The sequence below is a fragment of the Muntiacus reevesi genome, chromosome 2 (assembly GCF_963930625.1).
Source record: "Muntiacus reevesi chromosome 2, mMunRee1.1, whole genome shotgun sequence".
NCBI classification, from domain to species: domain Eukaryota; kingdom Metazoa; phylum Chordata; class Mammalia; order Artiodactyla; family Cervidae; genus Muntiacus; species Muntiacus reevesi.
Genome location: NC_089250.1, coordinates 2,279,344 through 2,297,677, shown reverse-complemented (window position 1 = coordinate 2,297,677; position 18,334 = coordinate 2,279,344). Strand labels below are relative to the sequence as shown.

The 18,334-nt window shown below is 41.2% G+C and overlaps 1 protein-coding gene across 6 annotated transcripts in view; it reads right to left on the bottom strand.

Moving 5' to 3' along the window:
* The window catches only part of PLCB4 (phospholipase C beta 4), a 451,857-nt gene that overhangs the window by 17,141 nt on the left and 416,382 nt on the right, over window positions 1-18,334 (bottom strand). For all 6 annotated transcript variants that reach the window (XM_065920857.1, XM_065920858.1, XM_065920854.1 and 3 more), the window contains 3 exons: window positions 5,908-6,023; window positions 4,570-4,645; window positions 2,629-2,804 (listed from right to left, as the gene is read on the bottom strand). In XM_065920857.1, coding sequence (XP_065776929.1) covers window positions 2,629-2,804; window positions 4,570-4,645; window positions 5,908-6,023 — 368 coding nt within the window. The remainder of the gene's footprint in view (window positions 1-2,628; window positions 2,805-4,569; window positions 4,646-5,907; window positions 6,024-18,334) is intronic.

The window sequence follows — 18,334 nt, the reverse complement described above, 5'->3', positions numbered from 1 at the left end:
TATCCATTATACCTCAGTAAGACTGCAAGGAAGAAAAAGACACCTGGGGGGTGGAGAGTGAGTGTTCAGTAGGTAGAGTTTCAATTGGGGAAGATGATAAATTTCTGGAGCTGGATGGTAGTGACCGATGGTTACAATAGTGTGAATACACCTTATGCTACACACTTACAAACAGCTGACATAGTAAATTTTGTGTTGTGGATCTTTAATTAAAAATATAAACAAAAAAAGATTTCATATGTGACAACAGGACTGGGTTCACTTTTTATCTCATTATCGAGATCATGAAGTTGTCTTGCATTGTGAGGAGGTGGGCAGGAGCCCCAGTCCACACGCATGCCTCTCCTGGGGGCAGCAGGCACTCACTGTGAAGTGTCAGCGGTGGGCTGTGAAGAAGAGACACGATGCGTGTCTAACCTATCCCCAACCACATGATGAGCCTATACAGCTGCCCGGAGTAGGACACTGTTGCTGTCATCAACAGGCCAGATGCATTCTGAATAAATAAAAGCTACAAATCCCAACTTATGTGCGACTATCTCAGGCAATCGCGTTTACAAGCCTGTACGCAAGAAGACGAATGGGAATAGTGAGGACAGCAGGAGAATAATCAAAGAATGCACAGGGACAACCACTCACACGCACAGTCAGTAAAATACAAGGATTTTCCAGCTTTGTCCCATGCTTTTCGGGGGGATCAGATTGCTTGGAAGAGAAAGCATGTTCTAACACTCACAAATGACTGTCTTGCCTTCTGACAGCCCAGGGGAATGAAGGGCACAAATGATTTCAAATAAACACAGGAACTTGGGGGGAGGATGCTTACAGGTGACTGATCACTGTGTGTGAATGGGTATGTGTACCACAAAAACTCATCTCTTTGGACTATTGATGAGTACAAACGCACACCATTTAGACTGAAAATGAAAGTATTAACAAAGAATCTTCTCTGGAACCTATGGTGATCTCCTTGGAGCACTGTCCAGAAATGGGCAGGTTAAGTGGTGTTTATACTTTGTGGAAAAGGATGGACAAAACTGAAACAGAGAGGTCTCCAGTCAGAGGACTTAGGGCCACAGAAGCTGGAATATGCACAGAAACTCCTGGACCAAGAAATTGGCTCTCAGAATTTTTTATAACTTGTTATTAAATTGACCATCTCTTCATTCATTCATTCAACAGCACTTATCAGTAACCAAATAATGCTGCCAAATGTTAGGAAGGCAATAATTTTTTAACCAAGAACAACAGCTATGATGGTAACAAAGAAACATGACCACACGATACTTAACAAAAAGCTTCAGCGCTGCTTTTACTTTGAAAAACACCCCTACCATGGATCTATTTTTTAACGTAAATTAGTAATAAGGTTATGGTTCCTTCAAATGACTTCCTAAGTCATGCAAGAATTCATTTACTTTTTTTTTCTTTTGGATAATGGGTATTGTTTGGGATAATTTTTTCTCCTTTATTCAACTACAATAAAAGATCAGAAGAGAGTACCTTATACTTCAAAGTATCTTTGAATAAGGGTGGACATCTAAAATCTGATATTGTAGAAATGGTCAAAGGGAAGATGATGAACCGACCTTTCTGTGTACTAAATCAAGAGCATTTCTCAGGGGAAAAAGGCACTTTTAATCCTATACAAATAAACAGAATACTTTAAAATGGATATGGTATGGTACTTGAGCCCACAAGAAACTCAGCATGGTATGCATACCTCATTTAGTTGGCTCATGAGAGAGTGAGAAGCTACGGCAAAAACACTTCACGTTCTCACGGCTGTGTGTCAGTCCCTAATGAGGTTTGGGGTCTGGGGATGTGCCTACATAACTCACTTCAGAAGTTTTAAGTTTGTGTTTTTTTTTTTTATTTGTTTGTAAAATGCTTCTGTTTTATACTTTCTGGTGTGTATCAACAGACCGCCACTGCGGCACACAATTGGCCCTATAGAAGCACAAGCTGCAACCAAGCTGTGGTAAAAAGACATCACTGACATAAACACTCTTCTGCCTGGGGAAAAAGTCCAGCTCACCATCTGCAGTGTCTTAAACATGATACTCAATGTGCTGAAAAGGGGAGAAGCGAAAATAAACAGATACTTCTTGGTATTTCTTGATCAGACCTGCCTTTCTAAAATTTATAGACAACCTGACAGTGGAAAGAAAGGTATCTCTGAGTCATCAGAACCAACCATTCTAGAGGTTCAACTGCTTGGTCTTTACTTCCTTCTGCATCTTTTCTTCCTAAGAGGTTCCAGAGATCATTTCTTAAAAGCCAAATCTGGCCCTATCATCTTGTGAAGCCTCCAGAACCACTCAGAGGCAACAGAGTCTGTGATAATTTTAGTCTGTATGGTACGGTACTTGTAATGTGACTTAATTTGTTGTAGGAGTATGATATCTTTCCACCACTTGGGAGCATTTTGATGGTCGAGGCCATTTCTTATAGTTCCTCTTGCCACATCAACTCTATGACAGAGTATACAACAAAGCTCAGTGTCATATGTGAAGTTGATTTTCCTTACTACTTGACACTTGTGCATGCACACACACACACACACACACACACACACACACACACGCTTTAAAGCCTGGGAGTTTCCTCTGGAGCTAAGCCGCCCACCTGTCATGGGACAGTTTCAGCTGCTGGGTCTGCTGCTCGTGGGCGCTGATCAGGAGCTTTCTGAGCAGCTCGCACTGCTGGCTGAGGTGCAGGTCCCGGATCTCCTGCTCCTCCGCACTGTGGGTGTTGATCATGTCTGACCACTCCTTTGTGTGCTGTGCTACGATCTCCTTGACCTGCGTGGGGAAAAGGGGTGGGGCTGCCTGGAATTCTCACAAGCAGGTAGGAACTAAAAGCACAGTATGAACCATGCATTTCAGATCCCCCTCATTGCTTTACTTGGTCAATCAGTAGACACTCATAGAACCTGTAAAAATATGTACTAACCAACAGGAACTAGGAAGTCATCACTTTTTAAAACAGGGCAATCATTTTGGCTCTAGGTATTTAACCATGACCCATTTCACTGCCTAAGTTGCCCACACACTGGTTTGTCTGGTCCTTGGGCTCCTTTACCAGTTCGATGAGAATTCTCTTCATCACCTCATGCTTTTCCAGCTTCACTTCACGAGGTCACAGTTCTGAAAAGAGAGCTGTATGTTCTCTTATTCCTGGGTCATGACTTATTGCGTCATCTTAGCAAACACTGGGGTAGACAGTCTTCCCCTGCAGAGAGTATCTGTGCTCCTCGCACTGTGCATTTACGGCTCATCAAGCGCTAGAGTCTATTTCTCCAGCTCCTTGAGTCTGGCTGACCTGTGGCTTGCTTTAGCCTGTAAGACTGTAGCAAATGTGATGCAAACAGAAGCTGTGAAAGTGCTTATCCTGTCTCTATTCTTGGAACTCTGAGAAGTCTGTGCTAGCCTGCTGGAGAGTGAGAGGTCATAGAGTTAAAAACCACCAGCAGCCAGCTTCCTACTAGAGACCTCAGAGAGGCCATCAGTCCCAGCCGACTGCTGACACCCAAGTCCAGCCGGAATCAGTAGAGCTGTCCGGTGGTGTATAGGCTGAATTCTAACCCCCTGAACTGTCAGTTAATACCCGGTAGTTGTCTTAAGCCACTAAATTCTGGCATGGTGTTTCATTTAGCAAAAGCAACTTGATATAGTAACCGAGGTTTCTACTTTCATATTTACACAAAGCATTTAAAAATCATGGAGTGTTGCATAGTCATTAATTCTCAAACATTCTAGTTAAGAGGAGGAAAAAAGAGAGCAGGGAACAGCTCTCAAAAATATACAGCTATAGACTCTTTACAACTCTTTAGACTGCATGGCAGAATAGACAAATACACAGAACCATGGAGAACTTCAGTTTGGACCGCCTGCCTGGCCCGGGTGTGGGGCAGCGTCACTCGCTGGATGATGGAGCTTCATGGAGACGTAGGAGACTGGCTGGTCTGACCAAAAGCTATAGTTGGAAACTTCGTCTTTAACAGTTCTTTTTCTTCTATAACTTTTATCGTAAGAATTGTTTATGTTCTTGACTGCAACATGGTGCTCGGTTCTTCAAGGTGTCTGTAATCACACTTAATGTCCCCTAAACTCCTATTTTCTCATGTTTTGTGGGGGGAATATGAGTAATTAGGTTCATCTCCTAGAATCTTAGCTCTGGAATTTTCCCCATCCCAAACTTCCTCAGCAAAGTTAGAATGGAAATTAAATTATTGACTATAAATAAATATTGAAATAAGAGTTACTGAACTCTCCGGATGGGTGGTTTTCTGTCATATGTTCAATGCCACATCTATAGGGAAGTAATTCTGTATTCTACATAATATTTCCTTTTAATCCATATATTGTTTTCCTGATGCCTCTTAGGCAGACAACATAGACATTGTGAGTATATGTCTACAATGAAGGAAAGGTGTTCCATGAAATGCCTCTTCTCTAACCCAGTGGGCCCAGACCAGTTCCAGGCTACTGTTACTTCTGATTAAAACTGGGTGCAGCTTCAAAAAAAATTACCAAGTTGTTGCTGTAAAAATAGGCATTTTCTTACCTTAGATTTGTGATCTGATGTCAGCGTCTGAATTTTAATTTCTGTTTCTTTCTTCATTTCAAGGCAATTACTTCCCCTGAAAATGGAAAAGCGCAAATGCATGCCAAGCATGAGATATCTTCCTGCTCACAGAGGCCTTTGCTCCAAAGCCTTCCTCTGAAGACAATTAGCTCATCACACCTGGGATGCCATGGCTCAACTGGGCAACCTCGGTTCTTCTAGTAATAGATGCACACCTTACAAAATATCTGTATCGTGATTACTCAATTCAACCACTACACAAAGAGCCATTTCAGACCTAACAATTATTTCATTGTAAAGGATTTGTTGTCAGTTTCCATTTTGGTTCCTGCTGTTCTTCAAGCTATTTTTCATTTATTCAATAATATACTATTTAGGATGAGAACTGAAAAACAGGACCTCAGCCTTGAAGTGAATTTTCAGTTCTTCTACTTTGGTTGTAAAGCCAGATTTTTGTCTTTGACACATGCCAGCAAGGGAGAAAAATAGCATTTCTTGGCACTACGGGGTAATTTTTGCTTCTTACTCTATTGTGAGTAGGAAACATATACTAGGCAATTGCCCAGCAAGCATTACTGCTTATTTCAGTGATTATTTTTTCCTTTTGGAATATCCATATCATTGCTGAAACCAGAACAGGCCCTGAGCGTCTGTCTTCAGCATGTATGCTCTGATTTATTATAGCCTAAGTCAGAATGCTTCATCGTATTATTAATGAAGAGTGCCTCTGAGAGACACATTCTAAACATCCACCTGATCACTTCTCCATGGCTGGCACTGTGTGTGTTTTCCCTGCTCTGTTATTCAGTTAGCTTGCAACATCACAGAGACATCTCCTTAGCTGCATTCTAGATAAACTCTTTCAAAGTAAATGCAATGACAGGTTTTATTCAACAGTTTTAGCTGTTGGAATAAGCAAAAAATTCTTGAAATATTAAACATCAAAACTGAATTTTCGCCCTTGAGTACATCAACCTTATTATTTATTACCTGGTGGTGCAAAATGATTTCTGGAATTTTCCCAACTTTGTTCTTCCTTCTCTCCCCATTCACCTTAAAGGTACTTGCATGGAAAACTCATGAAAGACACAGCTATTATTTCATTAACCAACATCTGTAGAACTTGAACAAAGCTCCTCTTTCCACTTCAGTCACTCCCTTTAGCTTAGTAGGTCTCTTATTTTCTGAAATCATTTTTAATGATGAAAACACAGCTAAGACTAAGTTCTTCCTTGGCCTAAACAGGCAGCTAAACTGTGGGAAGAGACAGAACATGAAAAGGCAAAAATCCTCCAGAAGGAAAGCAGCAGCGCTTACCCTTTCTTCTTCATCGCCTTCTCCAGGACTTTCTCATGCGTCAGCTTCTCCTTGTCGTACTGGGCCACAATCTTGTCAACTTGCGTGCAGTGCAGTTTCTGCATGGTACTGTGTTCCTGCAAAGAATTTGTGGTTGCGAGTTAGACTTGCAGCAAGGCTGGTAAACTTCAGCCCACACTGGGCTGGCATAACTCTCACCAGTACCTGTGGAGTCTCGGTTTGCAAATCAAGAAGTAACTGAGGCTGGGAGCCAGAAAGACTTCCAATCTCCCACCCAACCCGAGAGTTTCTTGTATCCCCATAAGGCCTCGCCAACAAGGGGGTCTCTAGCCTCAGTCTGATGAACATGCCTACCTCTGAAGGCAGCCCCGCCTGCTGCTGGGCAGTCCCAACCACCCCACAGTTCTCTCCTCTGCACACAGATGGCTCCATAGAACTCCACCCATCCATCTTCTTTCCTTTTTCTGTTTTGTCGGCACCATGTGGGGTCTTAGTGCCCTGACGCGGGATGGAAGCCACGTGTTGCTGCACTGCAAGCGCACAGTCCGGACCTCTGCACCACCAGGGAAGTCCCTCACCGTCCACCTTTGCTCTGCTGTCTGAGTCGTCTGACTGGTCCACGGTCCCTTCCTCAGCCTAGTGCCCAGAATGCAAACTCGGCCACCATATTTCCTCTCTTCCACATGCTGAATATAACTACTTATCGTGTGGCATGGCTTCTACACACCAGGGACATTTTAGAAGTTCTTGAACACCGTCATTACACAATGAGAACTGCCATTGTGGTTTCACTGTCGGCTCATTTTGGATCCCTAACAACTAATATTTTTGCCAGCTTCCTTATCAAGATGCACTCACAAGGAAGACAGAATGTTCAGGAGCCTTGGCCTTCAGCTTTACAGATATTTAAAATATTTCTCCATCTGCTTCCTCTAATCACTGAAATGGGCTGAAAGGCTTTGAAAATAAGTATTTCTCTATGAACATTACTTTTCCCTGATAATTTGGCCATATCTAGGGACTTAATGAAATCAGATTCTTTAGCTGCTCAGCCCCTAAACACAGAGGAAAATATTACTATCAGTAATATTCACTCCAAGATGATGCTTAATGTGATATCCCAGTATTACTCTTGAGAAACTTAGAGAAATGAGATGATATTAAAGCCTGGAATGGGTAGACTATATTCAGCTTATATAGCCACCCTCATGGCCATGTTAGGTTTTGTTTACTTTTTAAAGTGTGTCCAAAGAAGACATACAGATGGCTAACAAACACGTGAAAAGATGCTCAACATCACTCATTATTAGAGAAATTCAAATCAAAGCCACAATGAGGTACCATCTCATGCTGGTCAGGATGGCCGCCATCTAAGTCTACAAACGATAAATGCTGGAGAGAGTGTGGAGAAAAGGGAACCCTCTTACACTGCTGGTGGGAATGCAGACTAGTATAGCCACTATGGAGAGTAGTGTGGAGATTCCTTAAAAAACTGGAAATAGAACTGCCATATGGCTCAGCAATCCCACTGCTGGGCATTCACACTGAGGAAATCAGAATTGAAAGAGACACGTGTACCCCAATGTTCATCGCGGCACTATTTACAATAGCTAGGACATGGAAGCAAGCTAGATGTCCATCAGCAGGCGAATGCATAAGGAAGTTGTGGTACAGATACACCATGGGACATTACTCAGCTATAAAAAAGAACACATCTGAGTCAGTCCTAATGAGATGGATGAAGCCATTATACAGAGTGAAGTCAGAAAGAGAAACACCAATGCAGTATAACGCATATATATGAAATTTAGAAAGGTGGTAGCGATGACCCTATATGCAAGACAGCAAAAGAGACACAGACGTAAAGGACAGACTTTTGGACTTTGTGGGAGAAGTTGAGGGTGGGATTTGAGAAAAAGCACTGAAACATGTATATTATCATATGTAAAACAGATGACCAGTGCAAGTTCAATTCATGAAGCAGGGCACTCAAAGCTGGTGCTCTGAAACAACCCAGAGGGATGGGGTGGGGAGGTGGGGGTTAGGATGGGAACACATGTCCACTTGTGGCTAATTCATGTTGATGCATGGCAAAAACCACCACAACATTGTAAAGTAATTAGCTTCCAATTAAAATAAATAAATTAGTTTAAAAAATTAGGTGTGCAACAAAAGTGAGTGACCAAATTTTTAAAAATTGATTCTCTTTCTAAGAAAATCACCTTGAACCTAATTCATGAATATCTTTAAAGATTTCATAAAATATACATGGGGAAGGGATTTTGAACCTTACCAAGATTTCCTTAATTTCCCAGTGTTGCTAGTGAGTTAACACAGGAGTTGATCTACAGTTCACATATACATCAATTCTTCAGAAATGCATTGGCGCAGCCAGTCCTAGCCTTCCTGCCAGGTTGATAAATGCCTTTGGGAGAAGGTGTAGAGGAAGGTGGTGATGGGTTCTTGGGAAAGGCTCTAGAAACAGGGACAATGGGGTGGCCCTAGATGATGTTACTTTGCTCTGGATTTGGGGTCAGAGAATTATATGTAACAATGTCTTGCTTAATTTGTGATTGGAAGAGCTGATAAATCTAGTCCTAGTACCAATCTAGTCCTAGTACTGGGCTGGCCAAAGTTCATCTGGGTTCTTTGGCCAACCCAATATATGCTCTTGAGTATTATAAACACATTTCAGTCAGGTCTTCTGCATTGGATTAAGGATGTGAACAGTCTCAGGTCTTCGGACAAGCCACTTAATCTCAGTCTGTCCATCTTTATAATTGGGATAGTGATACCTACTTTAGTGGGTTGTTAGGATTAAAAGTAAAAATAATATAAATCATATTTCAAATGCTTATTAAGCCTTATTCAAAATATGTTGCTGTTCAGTTGCCAAGTTGTGTCTGATTTTTTGTGACCTCATGGACTGCAGCACACTAGGCCTTCCTGTCTAATTCAAAATATGGTGACATACAAATGTACTTATATTATTTGATCCTTATGAAAACATGCAGAGTGACCTGAGAGAACAGCCAGTGAAATTAAATCAATAAATCTTTCCTTCAAGTTTTTTTTTTTAACCCCAAGAATAGATTGACATGTTGATGTATCCTCATTTAAATGGATTTAGCTATTTCTGCACTGTTATGGGAGGAAAACACTAAAAAATACTAGCTTTCCTTAAAAGATTTAATAAACATCATGCCTGTCTGCACATGTATTAATTTTCCTGGACAACTAAATAAGGGGCTTTGTAAGTCTAGGGGCTTCCTAGGTGGCTTAGTGGGTAAAGAATCTGCCTGCAATGCAAGAGATGCAGGCAGACACAGGTTTGATCCCTGGGTCAGGAAGATCCCCTGGAGGAGGGAAGACAACCTGCTCCTATATTCTTGCCTGGAAAATCCCATGGACAGAGGAGCCTGGTGAATTACAGTTCATGGGATCACAAAGACTTAGACATGACTGAAGTGACTGAGCACACATGCATGTAAGTCTAGAATAAAACATCCTAGAAGCGCTACCAGACATGGAACAGACTGGTTCCAAATCGGGAAAGGAGTACATCAACACTTATATTGTCACCCTGCTTATTTAACTTATATGCAGAGTACACCATGAGAAATGCCGGGCTGGATGAAGCACAAGCTGGAATCAAGATTGCTGGGAGAAATATCAATAATCTCAGATATGCAGATTACACTATCCTTATGGCAGAAAGTGAAGAGGAACTAAAGAGCCTCTTGATGAAAGTGAAAGAGGAGAGTGAAAAAGCTGGCTGAAAGCTCAACATTCAGAAAACTAACATCATGGCATCTGGTCCCATAACTTCATGGCAAATAAATGGAGAAACAATAGAAACAGTGACAGATTTTACTTTCTTGGGCTACAAAACCACTGCAGATGGTGACTGCAGCCTTGAAAGTAAAAGATTCTTGCTCCTTAGAAGAAAAGCTATGACCAACCTAGACAGTATATTAAAAAGCAGAGACATTACTTTGCCAACAAAGGTCCATCTAGTCAATGCTACGGTTTTTCCAGTAGTCATGCATGGATGTGAGAGTTAGACCATAAAAAAAGGTGAGCACTGAAGAATTGATGCTTTTGAGCTGTGGTGTTGGAGAAGACTCTTGAGAGTCCCTTGGACTGCAAGGAGATCCAACCAGTCCATCCTAAAGGAAATCAGTCCTGGGTGTTCATTGGAAGGACTGATGCTGAAGCTGAAACTCCAATACTTTGGCCAACTGATGCGAAGAACTGACTCATTGGAAAAGACCCTGAGGCTGGGAAAGTTTGAAGGCAGGAGGAGAAGGGGACGACGGAGGATGAGATGGTTGGATGGCATCACTGACTCGATGGACCTGAGTTTGAGTAGGTTCTGGGAGTTGGTGATGGACAGGGAAGCCTGGCGGGCTGCAATTCACAGGGTTACAAAGAGTCAGACATGACTGAGTGAACTGAGAAGTGCTACATTCCTGTGTCTCTTACAAATATCACTGAAAGGCGGGAGGAAAAGATTGTTTCTTTATATATTCTAGTGTAGTACAAGAAAATAAAAGAGGCTTTGAGGGTTGGAAATAAGCTGGCATAGACCACTGCTTAAGGAAGCAGTATGGTGAGCCCTAATTAACCCCATTAGATACAGGAACGAGGGTGTGTGCACATAAAGGCATTCATGATGGAGTCACGTATATAAGACATACTTTACAAGTCTCCTTTTCTTGCCAGCACAGAGCCCAATGCTGGGTACAAAGTAGATATAATAAATATTTGCTGCATGAATAAAAAAAATTAATAGCATGGGAGAACAGCAAGAGAACTCGGATTCCAGTTCCAACTCAGTCCATAATTACCCCAGAGGCCTTGGGCAACATATATAAATCTTTCCAGGTCTCAATTTCTTTATTAGAAAACTGAACAAGATCTGTTTGCCCAGTGTAATTCAGGGTTATGAGCTGCAAATTACCTAATGTATATAGAAATAATTTTAAAAATTAGAAGCATACTGAATTAAAATGATTACAATGACTACACAGGACAAAAAACTGGCCTTGAAGTTATCTCTCTGTGCTCAAAACTATCCCTGTGTAGTAGCCAAGAAAGATTGAAGTTTTGGGATAATCTGGTTCCCAGACATCACTTCTTTCACAAAGGAACAAGGTCTTAATTACTGATCACCAAAGGATGGGGGGCAAGCCTCAGCTTCCTGTTGTACAAAATAGAGGAGCCAGGAAATTATCTCTAGGCTTATTTAGCTAAAAACAACAAGCAACAGTAATGATAAACACCACCTATCATTGATTTTATGTTTTTGGTCCTTAACTGAGTTATGAGACCCTATGGAAGAGAGAGTTTTTCATTCATTCAGGTCAAGAGTACCAAAATTAAAATACACTGACTTAAAAGTCAGTCTTAATCAGGACATTTTGGGGAAATAAATGTGCAGCTTTTTAGTAGAATTTGTACATGTTTCTATCAAAGTTAAGAGTAGTTTCAGCTTCTCTTTTTTAAAAGTTACTTTACTTATTTTAATTGGAGGCTAATTACTATACAATATTGTGGTGGTTTTTGCCATGCTTCGACATGAATCAGCCACGGGTGCACATGTGTTCCCCATCCTGAACCCCCCTCCCACCTCCCTCCCCATCTCATCCCTCTGGGTTTTCCCAATGCACTGGCTTTGAGTGCATCGAGCTTGCACTGGTGATCTACTTCACATATGGTAATGTACATGTTTCAATGTTATTCTCTCACATCATCCCACCCTCTCCCTCTCCCACAGAGCCCAAAAGTTTGTTCTTTATATCTGTGTCTCTTTTGCTGTCTTGCGTATAGAGTCATCATTACTCTCTTCCTAAATTCCATATATATAAATATACAAATGCATTAATATACTGTATTAGGTGCTTCTCTTTCTGGCTTACTTCACTCTGTATAATAGGCTCCAGTTTCATCCACGTCATTATAACTGACTCAAATGCATTCTCTTTTTATAACTGAGTAATATTCCACTGTGTATATGTACTACAACTTCCTTATCCATTCATTGGGCGATGGACATCTAGGTTAAATTCAGCTTCTTTTGTGAAAAACGTCTGCTGCAATTCATTCTTTTGCCTGCTGTGACTCTAGGCTTAAATTCTCACCCCACAAATGATGCTGAGGCATCTGAGTAAACTGTGTTTGCTCTGCACACACCTCTGAGATGACCAGCAGGCTGTCTCTGTGGGTGGTTGCTGTGCTTCTGCTCATTTCTACTACATGACAGAGCTGTAGGTCTGTTACTGACTTCTTATCATGAATTACCTTTGATGAGTTTAACAGCAGCCTTGGTGTGTTTTCAGAAAAACTGCTTGCCTAACACAGACTATATTTTCCATTAGCAGCTTTACTGAAATGTCAAATTTTAGTTGGTTTCTCAGGCATTTTATCTGACTCATTTAGTGGTGATATTGCAAACTGGTGGTCCAGGACATGCATCCCATTTTATTTTTCAGCCTACATGGTATTTCAGAAAAAGTCTGTCTTAGTGTCAATATTTAAAGAAGAGGAGGTTCACATATGACCTGATTCTACGATTCTCCTTTAGAGAATGAAGGTGGCTTCCAGACTCTCAAGGCACCAGAGGTGGGAACTGAGTCTGACTTACCCTCTGGGCAGGAATGAGGGCTCCCTGTTTTCCACCCAGGACCGACTTCCTTCATTTACTTCTTTTACTTCCATTGATTTGGAATTCCTCTTCCAATGTATTATTGGGAATATTAACTTTGGGTTTAAATGTTTTGCTCTCAGGCTGGACCACATCTGACAGTTGAAAATCATCCCTGTATCTTAGCAAAAGCAACTCTAGCTCTGGGCCCAGATGAACCCTGGGTTTGTTTGGGATCACGGCTTCTTCATTCTGCTCTTTCTGTATCTCATCTAATGGACACTTGAAAAACCATTTCCTTAGTTTCCATTTCAAAGTGAAGAGGTTGTTACAGAAAGTGAGAGACAAGTAGCATTTCACTGCCAACTGCAATTCGAGGATCAAAAACAATGACCATCGCCATTTCCCCCAAACCAGGCACGCTAGCATCTCCACTCTATTCAGGGCTAGGATGGTCATTACTGCTGTCTTCTCATCCCATGATCCCAACAGCAGATATCATCTCTCTTTTTTTTTTAAACTGGAATAGAGTTGCTTTACAATGTTTTGTAGTTTCTGCTGTAGAACAATGTGACTCAGCTACATATTTACATACATCCCTTCACTTTTGGATTTCCTTCATTACAGAGCACTGAGCAGAGTTCCCTGAGCCATTCAGTAGGTTCTCATTAGCTATCTACTTTATATTTAGTATCAACAGTGTATCAAGAAGAACTAAAGAGCCTTTTTTTGGACTCCCAAATTACTGCAGATGGTGACGGTAGCCATGAATTAAAAGATGCTTGCTCCTTGGAAGCAATGACCAACCAAAGCTATGACCAACCTAGACAGCATATTAAAAAGCAGAGACATTACTTTGCCAACAAAGGTCTGTCTAGTCAAGGCTATGGTTTTTCCAGTGGTCATGTATGGATATGAGAGTTGGACTATAAAAAAGCTGAGCGCCAAAGAATTGATGCTTTTGAACTGTGGTGTTGGAGAAGACTCTTGAGAGTCCCTTGGACTGCAAGGAGATCCAACCAGTCCATCCGAAAGGAGATCAGTCCTGGGTGTTCATTGGAAGGACTGATGTTGAAGCTGAAACTCCAATACTTTGGCCACCTGATGCAAAGAACTGACTCATTGGAAAAGACCCTGAGGCTGGGAAAGTTTGAAGGCAGGAGGAGAAGGGGACGACGGAGGATGAGATGGTTGGATGGCATCACCGACTCGATGGATATGAGTTTGAGTAAGCTCTGGGAGTTGGTGATGGACAGGGAAGCCTGGCGTGCTGCAGTCCATGGGGTTGCAAAGAGTCAGACATGACTGAGTGACTGAACTGAACTGACTGAACTGATCAATAGTGTATAAATTGGGATTCACACTTATTTCTTTGGCTTTCTTTTAGAAATGGCAGATCCTCCTTGACACACCACTATTTCTTCTGCATCCTGCAGCTAACCTTCAAGTTTGGAAATAGGCTCTCTTATGGACTGTACATTGCTTAAATGACTTGGTTAAGGAACCACATTCTCTGCTTCCCTTTACGAGAAGAGAAAGGATTTCCTCAGGCTGATATGTAAAAGTTGAGTGTGCACATGAACCAGGTGCTGCTCTCTGCTCCTGGCGGCCATGTGGATGGTGGCCGTTGCTGGGCTCGGAAGGTGCAGCCCAGGCCACCCTCCCTCCTCATTAGGGCAGTTCATAAGCCAAGCCTGTGCGGTAGCAAACTTTATTCCATCTTAGATGGTATCATAACTATTAGAAAGCATTATATAAATATTGTTTCATAGGAAGGCTGGGTGAGTTAATTCTTACTATTGCTTGACAACAGGGCAAAATCCATTTTTTAGGGAGGCCAGCTCTGTATCTTGCAGGCCATTAGTGGGATTTCCACTGAGGAATAGCAAAAAGTGTTAAATAATACTCCTAAAGAAACAGTTTTCAAAATTTAGTGTGCTAAGAGAGGAGCTTCAGGCTTCCCAGGTGGCACTAGCGGTAAAGAACCTGCCTGCCAATGCAGGCATTGGAGACATAAGAAATGTGGGTTCGATCCCTGAGTCGAGAAGATCCCCTGGAGAAAGGCATGCAATCCATTCCAGCATTCTTGAAAGAGAATCCAAAGGACAGAGGAGCCTGGTGGACTATGAGTTGGACACAACTGAAGTGACTTAGCAGCAGTAGGAAAAGAGTTTATTAAAAATGTATTTCCTAGACTTCCCCATGGAGATGATAACAAAGTCTCTGGGGGGAACAAGAATATGCATTTTTTATGAAGCCTCCAGTTCTTGGTCCAAGGATCATTTGTGGAAAAAGTAGTTCAAAAGATGCCAAGATATTTGTGCTCTGGAGATTTATAATTGCTCTTAGAAAACTTTTACAAACAACAAGGTCTTACTGTATAACACAGGGAAGTATTCTCAGTATCATGTGACAAACCATAGCAGAAAAGAAAAACATTTTTTAAAAGAACACACACACACACACCTATATCAAAATCACTTTGCTATACAGCAGTAATTAACATAGCATTGGAAATCAACTGTACTTCAACAAACAAACAAAAATCTTTCACTAGGACCATAAAGAAGATGTGTGGAAATAAAGACTAATGCTGGAAAATTCAGAGGTAACTCAATACAGTGACGAAGAGCTTGAGCTCTGGAGTCTGAGAATTTTGATCCAAATCCTGGCTCCATCACCTAAAGGCTAGGTGATTTAGTCAAGCTGTGTTCCTGTTAAAGTAAATTATCTCATCTGGCAAATGGCTGGAGACTGTTGCAAAAAGGGTCACCATGTTCTCCCTCTCCACAACCAATCCCCTCTGCAATCTTTGTGGTTCCTCCTCCAAGTAGAGTCCTCATCGCTTGAACCTGGTCCAACCTCGTGACCCGCTGTAGCCACGAGAAGGAGGTAGAAGTGATGCTGTGCAGTTCTGAGCTGAGGCTGGGATCTTGGGATCCCTGCCATGTGGACAAGTCTGGACCACTGCTGAAGATGAGAGACCACAGACAGCAGAGAGGGAAGGACTCAGTAGAGGTCTTGCTAAGTCATCCAGCTTCCCACATCTGCCACGTGACAGCAGACAGGAGTGAGCTTAGGTGAGACCGGAAGAACCCAGCCTAAACTGCTGACCCACAAAATTATGAGCCAAATAAATGGTTGCTTTCAAATTCACTACATTTGGGGGTAGTTTGTTACCCAGCAAAAGCTAATTGATACAAGGTAATATATTAATATAATTAAAGTACTCTTTTATATAATTGCTATAAAATACCTAAGAAAAAATGTTTAAATAAACCTCAGTATATATTAGCTAGTTTTACCATTTGATATGTATTGATGCAGAGAAAAATCAGTGTTAGGATCAAATGGATATCAGACACTAAGTGTGTTCTGTGGTAACAGATTCAACCCCATCCACCCACCTCCTTCATCAGTTTCTCCTTTTTCACTTTTAAGGACAAACGTGTTAGCTGCGTAGACCTCAGTATATATTGGGCAAGTAAATATTCCTATATAGCCTTAATCTTAAAAGTTGGCTCAGATGAGATAGTGGGAAGTATTAGGGAACTACTATAGACTCAAAAATTATAGAAAGTTTGTAGAGAGGAAGGTTTAATTATTTGAAAATAATTATTTGCAAAGCCTTTGGGAGAGTGAAAATAGATGAAAAGCACTTCAGTTATAACTAGCATAAACCAGTTGTGTTACTGTTGGCAAGGAACTCACTTCTCTGAATTTCATTTTATTCATGCTTGAAATGTGGATGGAATGATTTGGGTTTCAAGGACATTGTGAGGATTTAAGAATGTATATAAAATGTATAACAAAAAAGTGGCATTAAATAAACGTCAGCCTTATTAGTAATGGTAGCTTTATACAAAAGATTATAGAATTCTGAGTTTGGTAATTATACTGGCAAAGCAGGCTGAATAGAAAAGAGGGTCCGGAGAAGGAATTCATTCATAAGTTTATAATCATACATTTGTGACTTAAACTTCTGAAGTACATGTGGATATGGAAAACAAGTCATGAAATGCATTTGCCTGCTGAGAAATGCTTCCAAAAAGCATTCTGAAAAGCATCGGGCAAGCACTGTGCAATATGGCTCTATGATGTGACCTAAGGAATTTTGAAGGCTTCCTCCAAAAAATGTACACTAAGGCTGTTATGAAAGTTCACACAGATTTAGATGGTAGGATTTAGGGAGATTTAAAATCTCCTTTTAAGTTTTGGTTCTATTATAATGTGGGGCTCCAAGAAGCTCAAGGTTGTTTTGGCAAATGAAGGAAACTTGGATTCTTTCAAATCTTGGATTTCTATTTCAAACCCTAAAAGATGAAGCTGTTAAAGTGCTGCACTCAATATGCCAGCAAATTTGGAAAACTCAGCAGTGGCTACAGGACTGGAAAAGGTCAGTTTTCATTCAGATCCCAAAGAAAGACAATGCCAAAGAATGTTCAAACTACCACACAATTGTACTCATCTCACATGCTAGTAAAGTAATGCCCCAAATTCTCCAAGTTAGGCTTCAATAGTATGTGACCCGAGAACTTCCAAATGTCCAAGGTGGATTTGGAAAAGGCAGAGGAAACAGAGATCAAATTGACAACATCCTTAGGATCATAGAGAAAGCAAGATAATTTCAGAAAAACATCTGCTTCTGTTTCATTGACTACATTAAAGCCTTTGACTATATGGAACACAACAAACTGTGGAAAATTCTTCAAGAGATGGGAATACCAGACCACTTTACCTGCCTCCTGAGAAATCTGTATGCAGGTCAAGAAGCAACAGTTAGAACTGAACATGGAACAACGGGCTGGTTCCAAGTTGGGAAAGGAGTACATCAAGGCTGTATATTGTCACCTGCTTATTTAACTTATAGGCAGAGTACATCATGCAAAATGCTGGGCTGGATGAAGCACAAGTTAGAATCATGATCACAGGGAGAAATATCAATAACCTCATATATGCAAATGACACCACCCTTATGGCAGAAAGTGAAGAGGAACTAAAGAGCCTCTTGATGAAAGTGAAAGAGGAGAGTGAAAAAGCTGACTTAAAACTCAACATTCAAAAAACTAACATCATGGCATCTGGTTCCATCACTTCATAGCAAATAGATGGGGAAACAATAGAAACAGTGACAGACTTTATTTTCTTAGGCTGCAAAATCACTGCAGATGGTGATTGCAACCATGAAACTAAAAAACACTTGCTCCTTGGAAGAAAAGCTATGACAAACCTAGACAGCATATTAAAAAGCATTACTCTGCTGACAAATGTCTGTATAGTTAAAGCTATGGTTTTGCTGGTAGTCATGTATGGATATGAGAGTTGAACCATAAAGAAGGCTGAGTGCTGAAGAATTGATGCTTTTGAACTGTGGTGTTGGAGAAGACCCTTGAGAGTCCTTTGGACTGTAAAGAGATCAAACCAGTCAATCCTAAAGGAAATCAGTTCTGAATAATCACTGGAAGGTATGATGCTGAAGCTGAAGCTCCAATAACTTTGGCCACCTGATGTGAAGTGCTGAATCATTAGAAAAGACCCTGATGCTGTGAAAGGTTGAAGGCAGGAGGAGAAGGGGACAACACAGGATGAGATGGTTGGATGGCATCACTGACTTGATGGACATGAGTTTAAGGAAGTTCCGGGAGATGGTGAAGGACAGGGAAGCCTGGTGTGCTGCAGTGCATGGGGTCATGATTACTGTCCAAAGACTACTTCCTGTAAGTAGGAACAGCAATATTTCAGAAGTAGGCCACCAAGCAGAGTTTACATAATGGGGGAAGT